This window comes from Takifugu flavidus, chromosome 6, assembly GCF_003711565.1.
Source record: "Takifugu flavidus isolate HTHZ2018 chromosome 6, ASM371156v2, whole genome shotgun sequence".
Classification (NCBI taxonomy): domain Eukaryota; kingdom Metazoa; phylum Chordata; class Actinopteri; order Tetraodontiformes; family Tetraodontidae; genus Takifugu; species Takifugu flavidus.
Window position 1 is genome coordinate 8,560,021 of NC_079525.1, and position 22,858 is coordinate 8,582,878.

The 22,858-nt window shown below is 40.1% G+C and overlaps 1 protein-coding gene across 4 annotated transcripts in view; it reads left to right on the forward strand.

Moving 5' to 3' along the window:
- The first annotated feature begins 1,903 nt into the window (after positions 1–1,903).
- LOC130527393 (son of sevenless homolog 1-like) overlaps positions 1,904–22,858 on the forward strand; it is a 33,566-nt gene continuing 12,611 nt past the window's right edge. Inside the window, exons 1-16 of one of the 4 annotated variants that reach the window (XM_057035830.1) lie at positions 1,904–2,537; positions 6,818–6,943; positions 8,415–8,546; positions 8,624–8,788; positions 9,061–9,270; positions 9,360–9,503; positions 9,711–9,821; positions 12,990–13,088; positions 15,412–15,539; positions 16,888–17,549; positions 19,366–19,447; positions 19,758–19,874; positions 19,956–20,059; positions 20,133–20,355; positions 20,940–21,059; positions 21,139–21,301. In XM_057035830.1, coding sequence (XP_056891810.1) covers positions 2,451–2,537; positions 6,818–6,943; positions 8,415–8,546; positions 8,624–8,788; positions 9,061–9,270; positions 9,360–9,503; positions 9,711–9,821; positions 12,990–13,088; positions 15,412–15,539; positions 16,888–17,549; positions 19,366–19,447; positions 19,758–19,874; positions 19,956–20,059; positions 20,133–20,355; positions 20,940–21,059; positions 21,139–21,301 — 2,673 coding nt within the window. In that variant the 5' untranslated portion in view covers positions 1,904–2,450. The remainder of the gene's footprint in view (positions 2,538–6,817; positions 6,944–8,414; positions 8,547–8,623; positions 8,789–9,060; positions 9,271–9,359; positions 9,504–9,710; positions 9,822–12,989; positions 13,089–15,411; positions 15,540–16,887; positions 17,550–19,365; positions 19,448–19,757; positions 19,875–19,955; positions 20,060–20,132; positions 20,356–20,939; positions 21,060–21,138; positions 21,302–22,858) is intronic. The other 3 variants (XR_008951023.1, XM_057035828.1, XM_057035829.1) reach the window with 3 other exon arrangements.

Genomic DNA, 22,858 nt, shown 5'->3' on the forward strand with positions numbered 1-22,858 from the left:
TAAAATAAATCAAGATAAAATCAAATAAAAAGACAGTTTTGGCATGGTTTCCAATTTGGTTGATTAATGTTAAGTCACTGGCACATTTACGTAATTTTAAAATTCTCCGTAAATCACCAAAAATAGGAAATAAATAAATAAATATGACAGAATTATCATTGTAATATTGAATTTTATTGAACTGCACAAGAGAAGAAAACACAACCATGCCAACATGTCGGCACTGAAATGTGCGCAAGAGTACTCCTGAGTGTTCTTAGGATTTGTTCTTACCTACGCATAAATCCAGGATAAGAAGAAATTGGTGAATGCCACAATCTTTTTAAAATGTTCGTAAATGGGATTTAAGAACAAATTTGTTCGTAAAAACGTTTCGTGAATCCGGCCCAATCAGATTAGCGGAAGAAACAGGAACCATGAAAAGAACTAGAATTAAACTTTTAGGCACCAGGCTGTACCACTGGGGAGTTAACAACAAATTGGCAAAGAATGAGACATGGACCAGGCTTATAAAATGGACGGCAGTTGTGGGTGATTGGCTGGAGATGGGTTCCAGATGTTTGTCGATCGCCCAACAGTCCAGTTGACACAGAAAATTACCTTGGATAACTATGACCTGGATGATTGAGAATCTACACAGATTCAGATGAAGCTGAATTGTTCCTTCTACTCTTCATTCAAATTTTTTCTTTCAACTGATTGTTTTACAATCCATTGTTTTCAGGAAATTGTAGAATGATTCTTTGGTTCTCTTGTAGTGCATTTGCAGACATTCCTCATGTGTTTTGGGGTTGTTGTCTGACTATGGCTGGTTCTAAAGCAATGGTTCTTCACCTTGTTGGAGCTACTGAACCCCACCAGTTTCAAATGCGCATTCACTGAACTCTTTTTTATTGAAAAATGAAACTTTTTTTTTTCAAATTCAAGACATAGGTATGTTTTACTGGTGCTCAAAATGAACCATCACTGTGTTCGAAGAACTAAACCAGCAAAACATGATTTTCACACAAAAACATGCGATCAGGTAGGCAACTTTGTACGATGCTGTATCAGTTTGCTGGATATACTGTCAAGAACAGGCAGAGTAGCATTTACATCGAATCTGGCTCTCTTCACCTTGAATTCAGCAAGTGTTCTGTTCTTGTATACCCCATCTCGATGCAGCTTAAGGAAGTGTTTCTTTTGTTTTGCTAGACTAGAATTGCTCAACGGCATTGCAAGTGATGCAGTTAGACTCCCATCACATTCCGGTATACATGTGAATCCATATTGTGCTTATTCTTTCAACCACTTTCTTTTTTTTTTCTCGACATAGATGGAATGAAGGGATCAAAATATTAAGAAAGATATTACACGACCTGCAATCACAACGGTCACAAGTTGACGACTGAGTGCACCAAATTCCCTGCAGCACAAATAGGCCAAGCAATGTAGCATGAGCTGCAGCAAATGATTGCCAAGCGGGGCGTGTCATCGTGAATCATATGAGTCTTGTTTTTGTTTTTAAAATTAAATGTATTGCTCTGCCTTCGCCCTTTGTGTACCCTCCCTGTGACCATAAAAGGGGAAAAGTGGTAGAGATGAGATGTGACTATTGTTCATAAAGTTGGTTTAAGTGTATTGCTACTTTTTTCCCTATTTATTCACAACAATCTCCTTTGACCAGACTGACGGTAAAACTTACAGATGATCTAAACTTGATTCATCAAGAATAAATGATGTATGACAAGACCTTACTCATATTTTATTCCAAATTTCTATATTTTCAACATACTTTTTGACACAATAATTCGTATGGATGACTTTTACACTCATGACCAGTAGGTAGCAGGACCGCTTACATCGAGGAGCAAGAGGCTCATGACGTCTGAGGCACATGTGAGCCCGGCCCCTCACGTCAAAATTGATCAACTTTGCGCATGCTCCTTGCCGATCGTACGGACCGTAGTCACAACAAACGGGCCCTGATCCTAATACAGACTCCGGGAAATTGACTTCAGCCTCCCACCGACGAATGATTGTCTTCGTTAAGAACTCGAGCTTCACGTCAATAATCTGGGGAAGCCTGTTGTGGATCCATATACGGAAACAGCCGGTAACTAGCAGCTTGTGGTCGATTCCACTGATCAAATCAACCCATACACCGTCAATTATTCGGGCTGCTCGTGGACAAGCCAGAATGACTATCACTTCCATGAACATTCTAATACTTTAATATGGACTGTTACAAGTCAGTGCGTCGTCATCCCGGTGAACGAAACAGGAGCTAGCCCCAAAGCTACCTGGCGGCAGGGGAAGCGTCTTTCCGCACACAGCTCTCCGGTGTAGCAGCCGAAGATGATCAGCATGAGAGCACCCGTTCTGGAGGAACCCACTAACAATGCACGGCTGAGGCTCTCCGTGTATATGTAAGCCGGAGACTGGTGCTGTCTGAGCGGACAGCAGCAGCCATGCAGGCGGCTCAGCTGCAGTACGACTTCTTCAATGAGGAGAACGCACCGAAATGGAGAGGCCTGCTGGTTCCATCACTGGAAAAGGTACATGCACACGGTATATACGGGTACTGCACAGTATACGTATACACAGAATATTATACACTACACGATTATACAGTGTATTATATACAACACAGTATATTATAAAGCACACAATGTAGACAACATTTTATACACAACATATACAGTGTATAATATAGATCACAGTATTTTATACACAACAGTATATACGACACAGTATATTATACACTACACAGAATATAACTAGTATATCATATGCTATACAGTATGTTATAGATTCCACAATATATACAGCACATTACGACAATGTATATATAATATAGAACAAAGTATATATGGTATTTTATACACTGCACATTATTTATAGTGCATTATATGATACACAGCATATTATATGCAGTGTATTATATGCTACACAGTATGTACAGCATATACTGTATATAGTATATTATAAACTGCATACTATATATAATGGGATTATATGCTACACAGTTTATTAAACATTACACAATACATTATACCATACACAGTATATACAGTATATTAGTACAGACGCTAGGGATGAGTGTAGTATATACTGTGTGTTTTAGAATATATGTGTGAATGTGTATATACTATCCCAGAGGTGTCCAAACTACAGCCTGCAGGTCATCTTCACATTCTGAAGCTATAATAAAGACCTCACATTAAGACCTAATAAATAAATAAATAAATAAAGACCTCACATGAAGTTTGACCTCAATTAAGTTGTACTCGTCACACAAATTTCAGAAAAAGACAACTTAAATGGTCACTAGAAATGGCAGAACTGAACAAAATGCAAAATAGTAAATGACTGCAGAGGATTTCAGATACGATGGGAAAATTAGTATTTCTTCAAAGAATTTAACATATAGTGTGTTTAATTTGCAATGAAGCTATCACTGTGACGAAAGAGTACAATATTTGTCGGCACTATGGAACTAAATATCAGAGCCACACGTTGTATACCCAGCCTGAATGAATGCAGAACGTCAGGAAAATGGCAGCTAGCCTGCAAGCTCAACAAGTTTTTCCTTCGTGCTAACAATACAGCAAAATGCCAAAACGGCAAGCTAAGTCACCAAACGGCTTGCCCAACACAGCAAACTGTTCTTGCTTGGTGAAATCATAAAGCATTGCCTCATCAAAGCCACATACGTAATGTGCACGGAAAAAGTAAAGGATTTGTGTGGCGAATTGAAGACTTATTGGCTAACTTGAAACAAGCGATGTTAGGGTTAGAGCAGTGGCGGGCCGTGCATCTCACACCTAGGCCTTCAGTAGTGCTCCGTCTGAATCAATCCAACTCCCAATAACTATTTTATGGCTATAAAACTTCCACTGCAGGTACAGCTGCAACACACACAAAAAAGCATAATAAATAACCTGATAAAATTGCAATATTATTGTGGCAAGCTAGAGAGACGCAGTCTTCTGCCAGCTTATTATGCAGTTTGACTGCAGAAAAGCATCATTTTATTAAACACTGAACTGAAGATACATGAACAGAGGGAGGTCTTCAATCACACACATAACCTGGCTTATGGTGTGCAAGTGCAAACAGTAATTAAAACAGTAATTAAATACATCAACAACCAGAACTCAATAAATAGAACACTAACATTGAAAGTTGCCAAAGATAACATTTACAACGAACAAAAACAGGGTTAACACCAACCTGAACCCACAGACACACTGCCACAAAGCATGCTGGGAAATTCCCACACTGACCCTCCCCAACACGCTACATTATTTAGGAATATAGCAACATTTTAGTATAATAATCAGGATTTTTGATTTTACTCACCAAAAATCCTGATTATTTGTACACGAAATCCATCCTCCTTTCTTTCCTCAAGAAGATTTCAATTACTCTGTTGTGCAGATTATCCATGCGTTTCAGTTTCATCAAGAAGTCCTTTTCTATCGCCATCGAAGCTAATGCTGAAAGTCGAGCCTGCCCTGTCGTATTTCTGGCATACGTTTTAATTCGCTTTAGGGCTCAGAATGTCCGTTCAACAGAAGCAGTAAACACAGTCTATCAGTCTTTTTAAGATATCCCTATTATTCTTCACCTTTTCATTGCGGAGCTCCGTTTCCCTGTGCACTTGCTCGCTCAGCTGTAGATCCACTCTGGTTTCCCCAAAAGTTTTGGAAAGCACCGTTGCTTGTAAGTGTCCGGCAGTGCTTTGATGCCTCGTTGCTGCCTTGGTTAGGCAAGCCAAGTTTACAAATCCAGTGTGGCTCCAAACACCATGTCGATCAGTGGCAAATAACAAGCACTTCCAGCAATACAATTTGCAGCGTTCCTCGGAGCCTGTGAGCCAGGAGTACCGCTTGTAGTTAGTGGACTGAAAGTGGCAGACAAATCCTTTTCCTGGTTGTGACAGGCTTGCTAGCTTCGGAGTTGCCCGACCTTGCCTAACAATGTCCAGCTTTTCTTGAAAAGTCCGTCTTGAAAACAGCTTTGACAGTAAATCTGCGACCAAATCCATTTCTTCTCCTACTTCAGCCATTGTGGGTTGACAAAACAGCTATTAAATCAACACAACAATATCTTTGCTTGTGCAGCTCACTACAGATGCAGTTTGCTAGCTCTGGCTAGTACACTCTCTGACTATCCAATCAAAGCGTGTGAATACGCTGACGTTTCCGTACGGCTGCTAGAAGGCCTTGGTGTCGCCAACTCAAAATCTGATTGGTTGAAGCAACAGTTTGATCGACATTTTTTTTTATGTTACAGGGCCCGCAGAACTGATTGTGAAGGCCTCCAGGCAGATTTCTTTGACCATGGCAACAAATAGTGGCTGAAATGTGATTGGTTAAATGCTTAAATATGAAAATACACGTCTGGAAGCAGCGCAACCAGGGGGCTAGCAATGAAAGGAAGCAGACAGACCATTTGGAATTATTTAATACATATTCATGGACAAAATGATATTTTGACTGTCTCAGTCTGTGATTCAGATATTTTTAGGCCACCACTGGGTTAGACATAGCAGGCACTGTGCAGCTGGTAATTTTTTTGCAGGCAGTTGATAATATTTGCTATACGCAGCTATACGAGCTGCTTGATATGATGAGCACGACGGACAAACGTATTTTTGAAGTTGAAGTGTTGAATACAGTTGAAAAGATGGTGCTTAAATGGGACAAGCTCTTGGGAGTAACAAGTGATGGAGCTCCAGCTCTGGCAGGCGAGCAGAAAGTAATGCATTGATGGTGTGTGCAGAGGTAAAAGAGAATGGAGGTGAGGCTGATCAAAGGCCCTGTTTAATTCACCAAGAAACACTGTGTGTGAAGACTGTTGAACTGGGCAAAGTGATGAACACTTTAAATACTTTAAACATAATTGGAGCTAGACAGCTGTACCATGGAGATTTTAATGTTTTTTTGATCTGAAGTGGATGCTGATTACGGGGATGTACTGTGCTGCAGCAATTTTATTCACTGAGATCGAAAATTGAACAGTTTTTGAAAACAAAAGGACTACTTCTTCGTAAGCTGAGTGACCCTTTATGGCTGGCCAATCTGGTGTTTTCAGTTGATCTTACTCCTCATCTGCATACACTGAGAAAAAGCCTTCAAGGCAAAGAGCAGCTGGTGCCCCACCTGTATGTGCACATGAAAGCCATATGTTTGAGATGCAACTATGAAGCTTTCATGCTGCACACTTCTGCACTTCTACACACAACTGCCTTTCTGGTGGATGCAGAAGTGAAGGAGCCTGTGCATTTAAAAGGTTAAAATTATGTTTCCTCTGCTGAGGCAGCATGAAAAACAATGATGAGCCTGTTTAACTCAGCATTCATTATGTGAAAAAAAATTTCCCTGTTAAATCAGAATGAAAGCAGACTGAGCATACTGTGCTATACTATACTACACATCTAAGTGTATGTGGGGAAATACGATTGTCGGAGGTCTGCGCTCTTCCAGTGCTTTTTTCCTAGTTCAATATTTATGTCAGTTTTAGGTCACTCTGGATTCAGTAAGTTTTTTTTTCATTGCATTGATTTACATAAAACCCTATGATCAGTAAATGTGTTCAAGTGTTGAAAATGATTATAAAATAAAGTTGATTCAAGAGCACATTTGTATGTGGGGGTGGCTTGAGGATGGAATACCATCAGTCACTTCATACACGTATCAGTGAAAGAGTGTGTGTGTGTGTGTGTGTGTGTGTGTGTGTGTGTGTGTTGTGTGTGTGTGTGTGTGTGTGGTGTGTGTGTGTGTGTGTGTGTGTGTGTGTGTGCGCGCGTGTGCGTGTGTGTGTTTTGCAGGTCCTGAACCAGGTGCATCCGAAGCTGGTGTCCCAGCAGGAGGCGTTGCAGTACATTGAAGAGCTGATCCTGTTGTTGCTCAGCATGTTGTGCCAGGCACAACCTCGCACTGTACAAGATGTAGAGGTAACACGTAGGGATGGGCTGATCCATTCCTGTATCAGGTTCCGATACGATGTAATTCACTGATCGGAACTTTGAAATCCAATTTGAAAGTGAAAATTTGCAATTCATGCGCTATGTCTGTGTTTTAATCTTATCTGCTGAAATGACTCTACAAGTGGTTCCTGCTGGCTAGTCTGCTAGCTGGCTGCAAACTGCAGAATGTATTTCCTGAATAAATGTGTGTCTTTAGACAGGAGAGAATGGACACACGGTCCCAAAATTTGGAGCTGGGTAGCCAGCAGGCTGGTATTGAGCAACACTCAGGCTAGCAAACTTTTCCACACAACATGTCTGCTGTGTGGAAAAGTTGGAAACGCTGGAAACATTGTAAGCAACCTACAATGTCTGCATGCTGCTATTCCAAGAGGCAGCAGCTCCCTCGCGAGGTACCTCTTACCTCTCAAATCAGCTACTTTGGCTGTGATCACCGAACGTGGCTTCTTTTCCTGAGTTGCAGCAGTGGATTTGTGCTTGTTTCTCAGGGGGCGGACCATGTTCGTCGAGATGAAGCTGCGTTTTTTTCTCTCACCTTGTCTTCTTCTGCTTTATCCCTTTTGGGGCCACGGGGAGGGAACACAAAGGGTGAACACAAAGGGTCCACCCCTGGAAGGGGCGCCAGTTCATCGCAGGGCCTTATATAAGCATTTTGTGGGTTCTGTACCTTGCTCAAGGGTAGCTCGGCAATACTCTGAAGGTGTTCTGGCAACTACCAGAACACCTTTTTTGCTTTATCTGCACTGGGGCTCAAACCGAGACCCATCCACCCCTGAATAGTGTGATGTTATAAAGGCAGCACATAAATAATAATAAAAAAAAAAAACCTCTAATAAAAATAATATAATACATGCACATTCATAGAAATTCTAAAATAAACAATAATCCATGTTTTATCTGAACTGGGGCTCAAACCAACAACCCTCTGCTTCTCAACCTAGTTCCTAACAGACTGAGCCATCGCCACATTTTTCCTACCGTGAGAAATCCCCATCTTGCAGACATTGCATGTTGCTGTAGAGCTGCCTTTGTGCTCCACTTTAAGATATTTTCCAACGGTGGCCATTTGATTCCCTCTTGCCAACTTATCAATGTGCGTTCCTAGCCTGCCAGCGGCAACCAGCTCACTACCACTCAGGTTGCCTGAACGATATGTCCACTCTACACTTCTAGAAGTCTCGGTGCCTAATCATTGACATTGAATATGCCTTAATGATTGTACTAGCAGTAGTCAACTGTATATTTCTATGTGCTCACTTTCCGCTTTCTGTAAATATCCAGTATTTGCAACATGTAACAGTACATCGATGAACCAGATTTTTTACACCCTTTTGCATTCCTTTGAAAATGATGTAATCGACCCCTACTTCCATTATTTACATGATGGGATTAGGGACATTGCTATTGTCAGCCCATTTGATTTTGGTTTTCCTGTCAGGACCGAGTGCAGAAGAATTTTCCTCACCCAATAGATAAGTGGGCAATTGCTGATGCTCAGGCTGCCATTGAGAAAAGGAAGAGGAGAAATCCACTGGCTTTACCTGTAGAGAAGATCCACCCTTTACTGAAGGTCATTACATTTTGTTCATTATTATCATGCTCACACTCGTCTATTCCATTCAAAACAATTATGCCGTTTGCTGCCAGGAGATTCTGGGCTATAAGATTGACCATCAGGTGTCACTCTACATGGTTGCTGTCTTGGAGTACATCTCAGCCGACATCCTGAAGCTGGCAGGAAACTACGTGAAGAACATCAGGCACTGTGAGATTTCCCAGCAAGACATCACTGTGGCCATGTGTGCTGACAAGGTACACACTAACATGAAGATACAGCCTTTATTCTGCAAAGCATTTTGCACACACGTAAATATTAAGGAAAGAAATCATCTTGCTGTCAGAGAATTCAAATAACATTTTTACAAATATTGACATGACCTTAGTGTACAAGACAGATTAGATGAGTTGGAACACAAATAATGTTTCATCGTTAGTATTTTCTATTCTAGGCTTGTTCAAGAGCCATACATAACAGCCTGCTGAAGGAAGATGCCTTTCCTCATTTGTCTTTGCTGTTTTATTAGGTTCTGATGGACATGTTCCACCAAGATGAAGATGTCATTAATGGTTTCCCTCTGATTGACGAAGAGCCATTAGTCAATGAGGAGCAAAGTTACTATGAGCTTGTGAGGAGCTTCATGTCAGATGGACAAATCTACTTGAGGCAGCTAAATCTTCTTATTCTGGTGTTCAGAGAACAGTTCACCTCCAGACCAATGCTCTTCTCCCATCACGTATGTTTCAGCTTGATCATCTGCCCCATCTCTTCAGTTCATCACCTGTGTGAATGGGTTTTTTAATCACCCACTGATATTTGCATCAGGACGTGGACAGTATCTTCAGCCGGATTGCTGATATCCACGAGGTGACTGTTAAGCTGTTGGGTCTGATTGAGGACTCTGTGGAGATGACAGATGAAGACAGTCCTCATCCTCTGGTTGGAAGCTGCTTTGAGGATCTGGCTGAGGTGTGTGTGTGTGTGTGTGTGTGTGTGTGTGTGTGTGTGAGTGTGTGTGAGTGTGTGTGTGAGTGTGTGTGTGAGTGTGTGTGTGAGTGTGTGTGAGAGTGTGTGTGAGAGTGTGTGTGAGAGTGAGTGTGAGAGTGTGTGTGAGAGTGTGTGCGTGAGTGAGTGATTAGATCCAGGACTAGATGTTATAATCTGATTGATTAACAGGAGCTGGCCTTTGACCCTTATGAGACTTATGCACAGGACATCCTGCATTCTGACTTTCATGAACACTTCCTGAGTCAGGTGTCCAAACCAAGTTCTGCTGTCCATCTCCAGGTAAACCCCTGACCATTGTCATTATCTTTTCATGGTGGGTAGTTCCCATTACCCCAATATTCTGTTTCATTTTCACTTGAGCTGATATTTTCTAGCCTTTAGTTTTTCATTTTAATGACAATGGACGTGGTCATGCGTAAAATTTTTAGTTTTGCTTTCCGTTCCAGTTCTGCTTATTTTACTGGTAGGTTTAGTTACAATAATAATTGTACACAAAATACCCCAATTTGGTAATATGTTAAACAGATTTTTTTAAAAAAGCTGTTAGACTTAAGTTGAAAATCTGCACATCAGTCTCATCTTGACTATTTTATTAAAAACTTTTTGGTGATTTACAGAGTTCCTTTTTGAATAGCATTCATCATAATTTAATGATATTGCTGACTGATTCTGATTTAAAAAGCATGACAAAACCACGGAAAGAATAACTTTCTCTTATTCTTCATTTACGACGCATATGTAAGCCTTTAGTGACTGATAAAGTAATCATTTATAAAACAAGTAGACAGCTCTCCTATACATGGTTATGTGATCTTTAGTAAGTCATGAAAACATCCTCAACAAGTCATTAGTAAATCATTAAAAAGTGGTGTGTTGTGAATCATTTGTATCCCAGTAAATGATAAGTCACAATCAGCGTTGTATAGGGCTCCAACTAACAACTCTTTTAAACCCTTGGTAAACAGTTGATGCTTCTCCAATTTAGCCGAGTAACCTCCAATTTGCACATAAACCCATGCAGTGCCGTTAGTCTGTAGTGACCACAGGTGCAGTGGATATAATTGTAAAGCCCCCCTACCATTGAGCTCATTCACAAAACCACACAAGAACTACTACTACTCCCACAATATCATGCAATTCAAACACTCAACACTTTGTATCTTTGTAGAAAGGATGTGTAGTGTCGTGAAATATTTCCACTTCATCAATTTAATTTCATCCATCAGTCCTCGGAACCTCACTTTTGCAGCTTTTGTAATATGAAATGGTGTATTATGATTAAAAAAAAGTTGAAGTCCATGTCCTAGATTGAGTTGTTTTGTATAATTGAAGTTGCACATTTCTGCATGTCGCTTCCTGTGGAAAGGCCACTATTTACTGGAATGGGAGAGTATCTGCAATATAGACACTAGATGGAAACTCGAGGTTCGCCTCCATTTCGGGACCACAGAGCTTTTTTATTTGACCTCAGTGACTGTGTCTGATGGAGTGTGCTGTTCAGCTCAAAGAGGAAGGCTGATTCGAACTGTTGAGTGCTTTGTTAAAAAACGAATGATTTAAAACAATTACAATGTAAGATTTGCTATTGCAAATAGGTTTAAAACAAGACTGGTTGTGATGGTTGTGTTTCTAGATTTGTTTTTATTTTGTTTGAACAAGCCCTGTGCTAATCCTATTGTTTATTAGATCAGCTTGACTCATGAGTGAACTTCCTCCCACATCACCAAAACCACCATCTTCCACCTAAAATCATTGGCTATTAACACCCAACCTCCTCTGTCGTCTCCCATCAAAACTCCTTAGGATAGTTCAGGACATTTGGAATTCTGTCGTCCAACTCCTAACCCACACCCCTGCTGCACTAACCCAGTTATAGCCCTGTTCCAACCCTAACCCTAACCGCACCCTTCCCCTCAGAACCAAGTAGTGAACCCAGGGACCCAGAGATTTCTCTGCTGCTGTCCTGTGCAACTCTCTAACCATGAACATGTAAACCTGCTCTGACACTATTTGTCAGTATAACCAACACATTACAAGCTAATTTGTACAATTATAGCTTGCATACACTGCTGGAAGAAGTTTTTGCTTGACTGAAGTAGTTTTACTTTAAATGACCGTGGCAAAAAGAAGCTAATAATAGTCAATGTTTGCACTGTAAGTACGCCAGATTGCTCCAAACTACCCTCATGGAATGGTGGAGCCACAGAATTTCTACCTTAGAAAACTGACTGACACACTGACTACACTACATGTAGGGAGTGTCGGTAAAGAATGCAAAAATATAAGCACCATTTTGAACTTTCAGTGAACCTTGGCTTGTTTATAGATGGCCTCTTCAATTTTGTGAATTTTCAGGAATATAGATTCTTACAATATTTTCAAATGGATTAAATATACAGTATGTTAAAGGGATGTACTGTTGTCTCTCCGACTGTTATTGCATCTCTTCAGCAATTTTTTTTTATTTACACGTTTTTCCCTCGGATGATCATCAATGTGTAAATAAAGTCATATCTTAATTGAATTATCCAGTTTGCCTGTCGAAAACCTGGAAGTAACCGTGCATATAGTCCATTACTGTGTGGAAGGTAAAAAAAGTAAATAAATGCAAAGTTTTATGCTAATGAATGTTCACTGTCTTTTGAAAAGTACATTTTAATGGGATATACTAACATGGCCATAATGCAACCATAAACTTAAGGTTTATAAGTTAGTTCAGTTACTTCGCAATGTCGCAGCGTGGTATAAATAATTCATAGTACACCAATGAATTACTTATTAATGATTCACTAATGACTTGGACAGGTTAATGTAAAGATTTACAAACATCTATAAACGATGGTAATTAAATAATTGTTAATTCATGTTATGTAATTTATTCATCAATTATCTTAAACTTTAAATTAAGCTGTCAATGAATGATAGCCTGTTTAGCGCTCAAAAAAGATGACTGTCAAGTTAAATTCAACTGTTTCATTTTCTTAATGAGCTACAACCTCAAATTGGTAAGAGAAGTTCATGTTCGTGCACACTATCACTTTTTTCTCTGTGTTGCTTTACTTCATTTTTCCCCCTCAGATGTTAGAGGAGTAGCCTCTAACACCATGACTGCATTTAACATGCTGCCTATTGCAATCAGGGTTAGGGTCTATTCCAACTATTCCAAATGGTTGTCATTGATCATTGTCAGTGCCTCCTACTGTGAACGTGAACATGTAATGAACGCATGTTTCCAATCATCACACCAGTCAGTAATATTCCCTTTAATGCATCAGCTTGACTGACTATTAGTAATGAAAATGATCAAAATAATTACCATACATATAAAACACTAAATCTGTCAAAGGTGCAATGCATAGGATGATTTAAAAACAGAAAGCAGGATTTGGCATCTATTTGCATCAATTAACAGAGCCATCGATGACATCTGTGTCTTTGTCTTTGCAGTCCATCTGTGAAGGTTTTAAAGAAGCTGTTCAGTATGTGCTGCCCAGACTGCTTCTCACACCAGTTTACCACTGTCTGCACATGTTTGAGACACTCAAGGTGAGACCTACGCATGTGCAGCACAACTTTCACACACGGTCACAACACCAGGAACAGAAACATGTACAGGACTTATTGTGATCATGTTATTCATAAAAATAATTAGTGTTGGGGTTAGAATAATTTGATGTGCATTTATTAGTTCAACTCCTGGAAAAAAAACCATCTGTAGACTTGTGTTGTGTTGATTGCAAGCTAAATAAGTTAAAGTTAAGTTTATTGTATTTAGAGCCCAAAATCAAAAACATTGTTGCCTTGGGGCTCTTTACAATCTGCACTAGTGTGACAGCCTCTCTCCTTAGACCCTCAAACCGGGTCAGGAAAAATTTAAAACCCTTTTAGGGAAAAGAGAAAGTTTGAAGGAGATCCACCGATGAGGGATGCATCTCCCTGGGATGGACTGACGTGCATTAGATGCCACATGTACAGAAAACATCAACATTAACATCAGTGTTGTATTCAGTGTATAGAAATAAGTCCAGGGGAGGAGCTGTATCTTCAGGTGTCCTCATACAGACATCTGGCCTACCCATCCTTCACATATCCAGGATCAGCAAGACTAGAAAAAGAAAAACGCAACAGGCTCCAGTAGTAATATAAGCATTTATGTGACATGAATAAATATTATATATCAATCCAGCACCTTTAACTTGACCAACAGTTTTCTGGTCAAAGACTTAAAGCTTGTATCAGAAATTCTAAGCAAAACCACAATTGAGACACAGAAGATCTTTCTCAAACTCTCAACAGCTTTTCCCATGCGTAAAAACCTTCACTGCTGTCACTGTCCCACCCTACTGTCCATAAAAACTGCAAAAAAATACATGCAACCTGGCATGAAGCCACCTTCTCCCCTAACCACACCAACAGTTCCAGCCAATCAAATGGCAGGAGTGGTGCTGAAGGGACAGAACCAGATGGCTCTGTAATGTTTGTGGATATGTCGTCAAAAGTGGCGTTACACCACTGATACAGCCTTTATCTTGTGAAAAGCACCAAAACATGCTTCCATACATTTACATGGGCAGTCCCTTGTGTGTGTGTGTGTGTGTGTGTGTGTGTGTGTGTGTGTGTGTGTGTGTGTGTGTGTGTGTGTGTGTGTGTGTGTGTGTGTGTGTGTGTGTGTGTGAGGATGGCATGTAATTGTGTTGGGTAAAGCCTAACCCTAACCGTACCAAGTGTCAACTTGTGTCAACTGCTCTGTTACCCCAGGATTCTGTAGACCTGCTTTTCTGGAGTTTGAGGCATTCAAAGTCTTGGAAAAATTCTTAAAATGTTTCTGCACACTATTACAAGATGATTTCAGGGTTTGGAGGGTCTTGTGGAGGATATTCTGGTTAGGACCCTTGTTTAAAATTGCCAAATTTTGAATGGGAAAAAAATGATTCCAATTAGTTGAAAATCTTATTTTGAATTATATTTTAAACATTTTAATTTTAATTTTTTTATTTTGTGTGTGTGTGTGTGTGTGTGTGTGTGCATACACATACACCTTTTTCTGGTGCAAACTTGCTACTTGTTACTTTTTTTACAGACACGCTTGCTGCTCTGCATGTTCGTTTTTATATAGTCTTTTGTTTCCTTAGTATTCCTGTGCGCTGCAACACTGTACGCTCTCCATTTTAACAGGCAGAAACCTTGATCAGAACTAAGGAGAAGAGAGGAAGGAAGGGGAGTATAGAGGAAAGGGAAATTGATGGGAGGAGAGGTGTGAGGGGGGGCATACTGAGGAGAGATGGAGGAGGATTAGTAGTGAGGACACAATCTAAGAAATTCAAAGATATGGTGCATAAATATAGACAAGAATACTGAGTGCATGCATGCAATTTAGTTTTGATTTTGGTGATGAAGAGGACCTGGAGAAGATGTATGCCCTTGGTTCTCAGGCTTTATTTTGAAGGAAAGGGAGCAGTGATGAACATACCCTCCTTTTGATCAGCTGATGAACAGCCTATTTCAGTTTAATGGTTGTTTGCAATAAACTGCTGACTTTAATTATTATTTTTTTGGTTTGAACTTAAGATCCAACAATGCAAAATATGAATTCTTGCAAATTTTCAAATGGTCTTAAACTTTGATCAAGAGGGTATTCTGAATCTTCCAGGGTCTGATTTTAGAATTCTTTTTCTAATCACTTCATTGTAAAATATTTTTCTATTCAAGCTTTAAATTATTCAAATTGTCCTGCAATTGTTTAGATTATCTCCAGCGTGAAACTTGTAAGATAATATCTGATAATAATAAATAAAAATTGATCATTGTGGTAGACAGCCTCAGAAGTCATGAGCGCAATCTGAATAAAATACCTGCTCTGTCTCTATAGCAACTAGAGGAGAAGAGTCAGGAGGAGGAAGATAAAGAATGTCTGAAACAGGCAATCACAGCCCTTCTCAACCTACAGAGCAGCATGGAGAGAATCTGCTCACGGAGCCTGGCCAAGAGGAGACTCAGGTGTGTTACCTGCATTGCCTGTGCACATTCATGGGGGAGTTGGGGGGGTGAGTAGGGGGTGAGGGTGTGTGTGTGAGGAAAGCTCCACCCATCTTTATGGATGAGGAGGTTATGTAACAATATCTGCTTCCTATACTCCAACACACCGTCCAGCTTATTTAGCTCCTCCCATACACATTTCCTTCTCTGGATTTAAATAGATCAGGAGGCGGGGCTATTGAGCTCTGGGGGGGTAGTAAAAAGGGTCAGAGTGTGGTGTCGGAAGGAAGTGATGTTAGTATGTGGGCAGTGCTGAACTAATGGTTATTGTTCTCTGTTGGAAAAGAAAGCCCAGTGAGAAGAAAACCTAAATTGCTGTTTCATGTCAGGTTTGTATGATTTAATCATCTGAGGAAGAAGCAGAAAGGAGAAGAAAAGAAAGGGGAGGTTGGAAGGTGGCTATTAAGAGAGAGGTGATTTTAACTCATTTCTTTGAGTTTTTTTTTCTGCAGGTTGGTCTTTGAACTGGAATTTAGTAGTTATTGGTTTTGATGTTTGGATAAGGCAGACATGACAGGGTGGGTAGATGGCGGTGGGTAAATGGAGCCCACCCTGCATCATCAAGGCTGTTGAAGGTGAAGATATTTGTGACAGAAGAAGGTAGAAAATGGTAAACATATGTTGAACTGTTTGAAGGTAGTCTGGTGAAAAATGTTGTGAAACGAAGGTTAACATACTTCAGGGGATTAGGCTGTAAACTGATTAGCTGCTGCGTGGACAGTTGAGGGAAACTTTGATCAAATTTGAGTCCTGCCATTGTGGTTGGACTCAGCTGTTACCTGCTGATACATGTGTGCTTACACAGAAGAAATCTGCCTGCTTCCACTTTGCGGCTTTGATAGGGATGAAGCAACCTCTTCCCTGCTTTTGAAAAGTGTTCATCATGTTCCGTGTTTTTTCTTTAAATTTTTTAAATCTTAATTGGATTGTTATACTGATTGATATGTAGCACATTGAAAGATTTTTTAAGCATAATTTATATAGTCCAAAGGAACAGTTTTACTGAAACAGATTTAGTTTGTCTGTGAAGGTTCTCAGTGGAATTAGTGGCTTTCTGATTTGATCAGAATATCACTTCTGAACAAATCTTTTCTGATTATTTCTACTGATTTCTTTTTAATGTCATTATCCCATTATATTAATAGTTTTCATTTTGTCATCTGTTAATAGACACAGTGCTGACATAATGTTGATCGCTTGATCCCACTGGAACACTTGAAAACCACAAGAAAGAACCCCTGGAGAACACTTAAAATGGGGCCAGATCTCCAAAACTAATAGCTTTGCCTCTCTCCTCTGTGGTATTCAGTGAATCGGCGTGTCGCTTCTACAGCCATCAGATGAAGGGGAAGCATCTTGCCATAAAGAAGATGAATGAGATTCAGAAAAACATTGATGGCTGGGAGGGAAAGGACATTGGCCAGTGCTGCAATGAGTTTATCATGGAGGGTACACTGACTCGTGTTGGAGCCAAACATGAGCGCCACATTTTCCTATTTGATGGACTGATGATCTGTTGCAAGTTGAACCATGGCCCTCCCAGACTTCCAGGTGCCAGTTCCACCGCTGAGTACCGCCTGAAAGAGAAGTTTTTCATGCGCAAAGTTCAGATTAATGACAAAGATGATAAGGAGGGTGAATACCGACATGCTTTTGAGATCATCTTGAAGGATGGAAACAGTGTGGTGTTTGCCGCCAAATCTGCAGAGGAAAAAAACAGCTGGATGGCAGCGCTTATATCGCTGCAGTACCACAGCACACTGGAACGTATGCTGGACTCGGCCTTGCTGAGAGAGGAGAAGGAAGAGCAAATGAAGCTGCCGGTGGCTGAGGTGTACCGATTTGCCGAACCAGATTCTGAGGAGAATGTGGTGTTTGAAGACAATGTTCAATCAAAGTCAGGAATCCCTATCATCAAAGCAGGGACAGTCCTGAAGCTGATTGAGAGGCTCACCTTCCACATGTACGCAGGTAAAGACATTACTTTCCCTTCTCTCTGCCCTTCTCCATTTTGATCAGTTTTTAAAGAGTAATATTTATATTTCTGGGAAATTGTGATGGATGCAGATGCACCTACTGAAACAAAGTGCGATACTTGCAATCTACAAAAGTGAGCAATTCAAATTGAATTAATCATCTCGGTTGATCTTTAATGAGGTTTATGCGAAAGAGAAAAAGTGACAGCTGCTATAGACTCGTTACTTCTGTTTGGCTTCAGTTTTTGAATGCACTGATCTCTCCTTTATCACCTTCATATGATTATATTTATTCTGGTTTCACTGTCACCGATTAACAGCAAAAGTTATTTTTTTACACTTGTCATGTAACGAGAAGGCAAAGTTTGGTTTAGTGTGATGTCAGTGAGGGTCTTTGCACATAGCCACTAATAAATCTGAATGTTAAAAGGTGTTTCCTGTGTAATCAAAAAACACACACTTCATGAGGCTGTTCTTTCTCATTTTTTACCTATCCATACTTCATTAGCTGACATAGATGTCTATGTCATAAATGCATAGCTCATATTACTGATCATGTGATTCAACAATGATTCTTAACATGATCACACACTCATGGCCTCTCTTCTTTTAGAAGACCTCTTTTACGAATGGCAGCAACAGTTTGTAGTTATTTTAAATAAAGAATGGGCTCAAAATTGCAGCTAACATACCACATGCTGCATTTTTCAAGCTGTGGCTTGATATTCACCTTGGTGAATATAAATATCATAAATATTTAATTAAAATAGTCTATTGTTGTTCTTTAATGCCAACATTCTGCTGGAGTTCAACAGGAGTTCTCCTCCCTTTCATTCTGCATTGCAACAGTGCCACTGTGAGACAGCTAAAGCCTTGTTCACACTACACCACTTTCGGGGTTGTCGGGTCTTCATCCTGTTCAGACTACGTGACTCCCTGTCATCTTTTAGGGAGTCTTGAGTTCCCACGACTGGTCGACGATGGGAGTGTTTGCTCTACACTTCGACTCTCCATCAACAGGCGTAGCCGACTGCTGTACTTTGTCTCTAACAACATTTGTAGTGGCAGAAATGAGGGGGTTTGATGTCTTTCACTGCAAACATGGATGCTGAGCAGACAACTTTCACACCCTGATCCAGGGAGTGAGACCCAAAACCACTTGGTGACTGGTTGATTGGGCTAAAATCATGTAGAATGAAAAGGGCATCATTTTTGCTTGTGGGAGCACATCTACAAAAACAATATTTAAGCTTCAAATAAGACAGTTTTGGATGGAAATATCCTTGTATCTGAACAATCAGCTGAGCTAGTTTCCATGCTCCTTAGCAAAAGCTGAACATTACACCAACACTGCCAGAGAGGACGTGTTGGAAAATCAAGAGGAGGATCTCAGCGCCTGTGACAAGGCCTGTAAAAGGTGTGGGTGTTAACGCATCCCTATCCCACTCACCTGTACACCAATGGTGATAGCCAACTATTTAAAAGCACACAAAAGAGGAGAATTATTTTGACCAAGTTTTTTCACTGTTATTCTCATTTAAAATGTTTGGAAAACAGGGGGTTGAGTGTGACCCTGCAGGGACCAACTGGGACCAGTTAGTAGTCCCACACACACTCGCATCAACTGGATGTCATGTTGAACCCATAATCATGCTATGAGGCTAATGTCCTAAAAGCTTCTCCAATATTTTGTTTCTGACTACTCAGTTTATGAAAAGCCAGAAGTGCAGACACAGAAAACCCCTCTTTGATTCAGTAATTATAAAATAAAATATAAAATTGATTAATTGTAACTGTCTTTCCACCATCAGACCCAAACTTTGTCCGAACATTTCTGACCACCTACAGATCTTTCTGTAAGCCTCAGGAACTTCTGGACCTGCTGATGGAGAGGTGAGTCTTGTTGGATGGATTACACTTCAATATCCAAACTGCTAAAGTGTATAGAGTACAACCCAAAGTGAAGAGCCTGGTCAGACAGCTTGCTGACTGTTTTTGGAAGGAATAATTGATCATGTCATATTATTATCATATTATCATTATCATTTTTAAAACAATGGTCTCACATGCACCACAGCAGGCAAACAGGTTTAGAACATTGTGTCACTCTGCCACATTTATTGCCTTTTTAAAAAAAAATTGTAGTCATCATACTGCTGTGAAAAACAGCAGTGATTCTTATAGCGGTTGTTGCGTTGTCAAGGTTCGAAATTCCGGAGCCAAGACCCAGTGAGCTGGACCAATTAGAGGGTGGGGAACAGCCACTCAGTCCTGAAGTCAAGCGCTTCCGTAAAGAGTTTGTTCAACCCGTCCAACTGAGGTACAGGCTCCCATTATTTCTTGCATGTGCACAGGGAAATCATCAACACACAACTGATATTCTGATATGGTATTTTGACAGAGTGCTGAATGTGTGCCGGCACTGGGTTGAGCATCATTTCTATGACTTTGAGAGAGACCCTCAACTGCTGAGGACATTGGAGGAGTTTATTTCATCAATCAGAGGTAACACACACTGTCAAACACTGACACATACAGAGACTGCAATGCACACATACATAATGTGTTTGTGTTACAGGGAAGACAATGAGGAAGTGGGTGGAGTCTATCACAAAGATTATACAGAGAAAGAAGCAGGTTCAGGTGAATGTGCCCAGTCATAGCATTACCTTCCAGAACTCTCCCCCTCCAACTGAATGGCACATCTGCAAACCAGGAAATATAGAACAGTTTGACCTGATGACGCTTCACCCTATTGAGATTGCACGGCAGCTCACACTGCTCGAGTCTGATTTCTTCAGGTAAGATCTACCAGTTATACCCAGGACATATCTGCTGTATATCTGAAAAATGTTTGAAAGCAGAACCTCAGACAGACTTAGATCTAAATGAAATTATAACCTTCTGCTTGCAAGGAGTAAAACAGAATCATTCAGTATCCCAATGATTGCTCCAAGATTCCAAGACCTGAGGCACAGAACTCCTCTCTTTAGCAACAGAAGTAGTTACATCCAGCCCAGCGGAAAGGATTGCAAGTCATACATTTATTTTTAATCATTCATAAACTCTGGAATCTCAAAGAAATGAGAACACTGATAAGAGTTGAGTTTGTTGCTGACTTCAGTTAGTATTTGAATCCAGCACCTGCAGGTCCAGTTGCTAATCTACCGGTATTCTTTCACAGAGGAATAAAGGTGATTCCAGATCACAAGCGTTTTATTTTTGGGATCCTCAAAAAGAGTCTTGTTTTGTTTCATGTCACTCCTGGAATCATTAAATGCAGCCTGATCCGGTTGTCCGGAACCTCAGCAAAACAGTTTTTAATTATGTAGAAAAATTATGTGACATGACTCAACTTTGTCTTACCTGTCCCACCTATGTGCAGGGCAGTGCAGCCATCTGAGTTAGTTGGCAGTGTTTGGACCAAAGAGGACAAAGAGCTCCACTCCCCAAACCTCCTGAGAATGATTCGTCACACGACCAACCTTACACTGTGGTTTGAAAAGTAATAAACAGACTGTGAGGCAGCGAGGCAGTGAGCATGTACCCGTTTAACCTGTGCTCTGTGTGTCTGTTCTCTTTAGGTGTATTGTAGAAACGGCGAATCTTGAGGAAAGAGTAGCCGTTGTCTCACGGATCATAGAGATCTTGCAGCTTTTTCAGGAACTTAACAACTTCAATGGCGTTCTTGAGGTGGTCAGCGCCATGAATTCATCCCCAGTGTACAGACTGGACCATACCTTTGAGGTAAAGTCGAACTAATATAACCTCCTGTTGAGTAGCTCTTTAAAGATGGTGAAGTTGGGTTTCTTTTCTGAAAAGGTGCAATACAAGTCCAAGTTATTGTTATTTTATCATTTAGATGTTGTTGGTTTGGGTTTACAGAACAGACGGTTTATTTGATTCTGTTGAAATGACGCTGACCATTTTAACCTAGACTTTATTTATAAAGCCCTTTGAACCAACCTGAACTGACCAAAGTGTGATACAAGAGGCTGAACAGTAGAGTAAGGAAAAGAAGTTTAAAAGTAAAATTCTGATAAAAATAATTAATAAAATACCAAACAAGAAAATATGTACCGGTACATAAAACAAATTACATTTTATGTACATATTCTAGTAGATTTGGCGAGAATGACAAAAAAAGAACAGAGTAATACAGCATAAACACAAATATACTAGACATATGCTATTGTTGTAAGTTGACCTAAAGATGTTGATATAAAACTGAGGAGTCCAGAGGTCAGTGTGCAGGTATGGAGTTAAATAATGAGGAGAGGAGACAGAAAGCTGCCAGCTGATCATATCTCTGTATCTCTAGCAGTCTTGGCCTTTAACAGCATAGCTAAGATGATGCTAAAAGTTAGCTGTTCAGACTATGAGCTTTAGACTATGAGCGTTGACTCAGCCAGCATTACGACTGCAGAATACAGAACTAACGACTGTAAACTTTTTCACCGAGGAAGGTTTTCATCTTCAAGTAGGGAAGGTGTCGTCATCCTATACCTGATCAGGGAGCTGGTTCTACAGTATGGATCCTGATAGCTAAAGGCCTGTAGCCCCATTCTACTGGTAACAATTCTGTAACCAGCAGTAAGATAACACTCTGAGAGCAGAACGGTCTACTGGGATTATCTGGTGCTGTCAGCTTCTTCAGATATGATGGAGTTTGGCCTCTGAGAACGTTGTAGGTCTGGAAGAGAATTTTGAAGTATATTCAGGATTTTTATGGTGAGACAATGAAAAGAAACCAGCACAGACCTCTCTGGCTGTCAGCATTTTGGAAGTCTTCTGTCCTCCATTTCAGATGAGTTGTGCTGAGAACATGATGGTTTCAACTCCCACCAAGCTAGTCAGAATTGAAGAAAGCCAACTGCAAAAGGAGCTCAAACTCAAAACACACTTTAGGTTGTGGGCCGAATAGGATAAACATTTATTGAACACACTAAAAGTAATTTAAAAAAAAAAACATGAATAGGAATAAAAACAGACAGGAATATTTTTCCACAATAAATAAACTTACATTTTATATAACACTTTGCTCTATATAAATATATTTCTTGTCAAAGTTATAAAAGTTACAACTATGAACATGCTGCAAAAAAAGATGCTTTTCCACAAAAGTAAAAATGACATAAAAATGTTCAGTTTTCTTTGCTCTTGGACAATTTTATAAAAATACATTTAAACAAGATTCAAGATGTACTTTATTCATCCCTGTAGGGAAATTGAATTGTAGTAGCAGCCTAACGTGGATTAATATAACTGTAGGCTAGGTTTTGTATTTACAAAGTATATAATCAG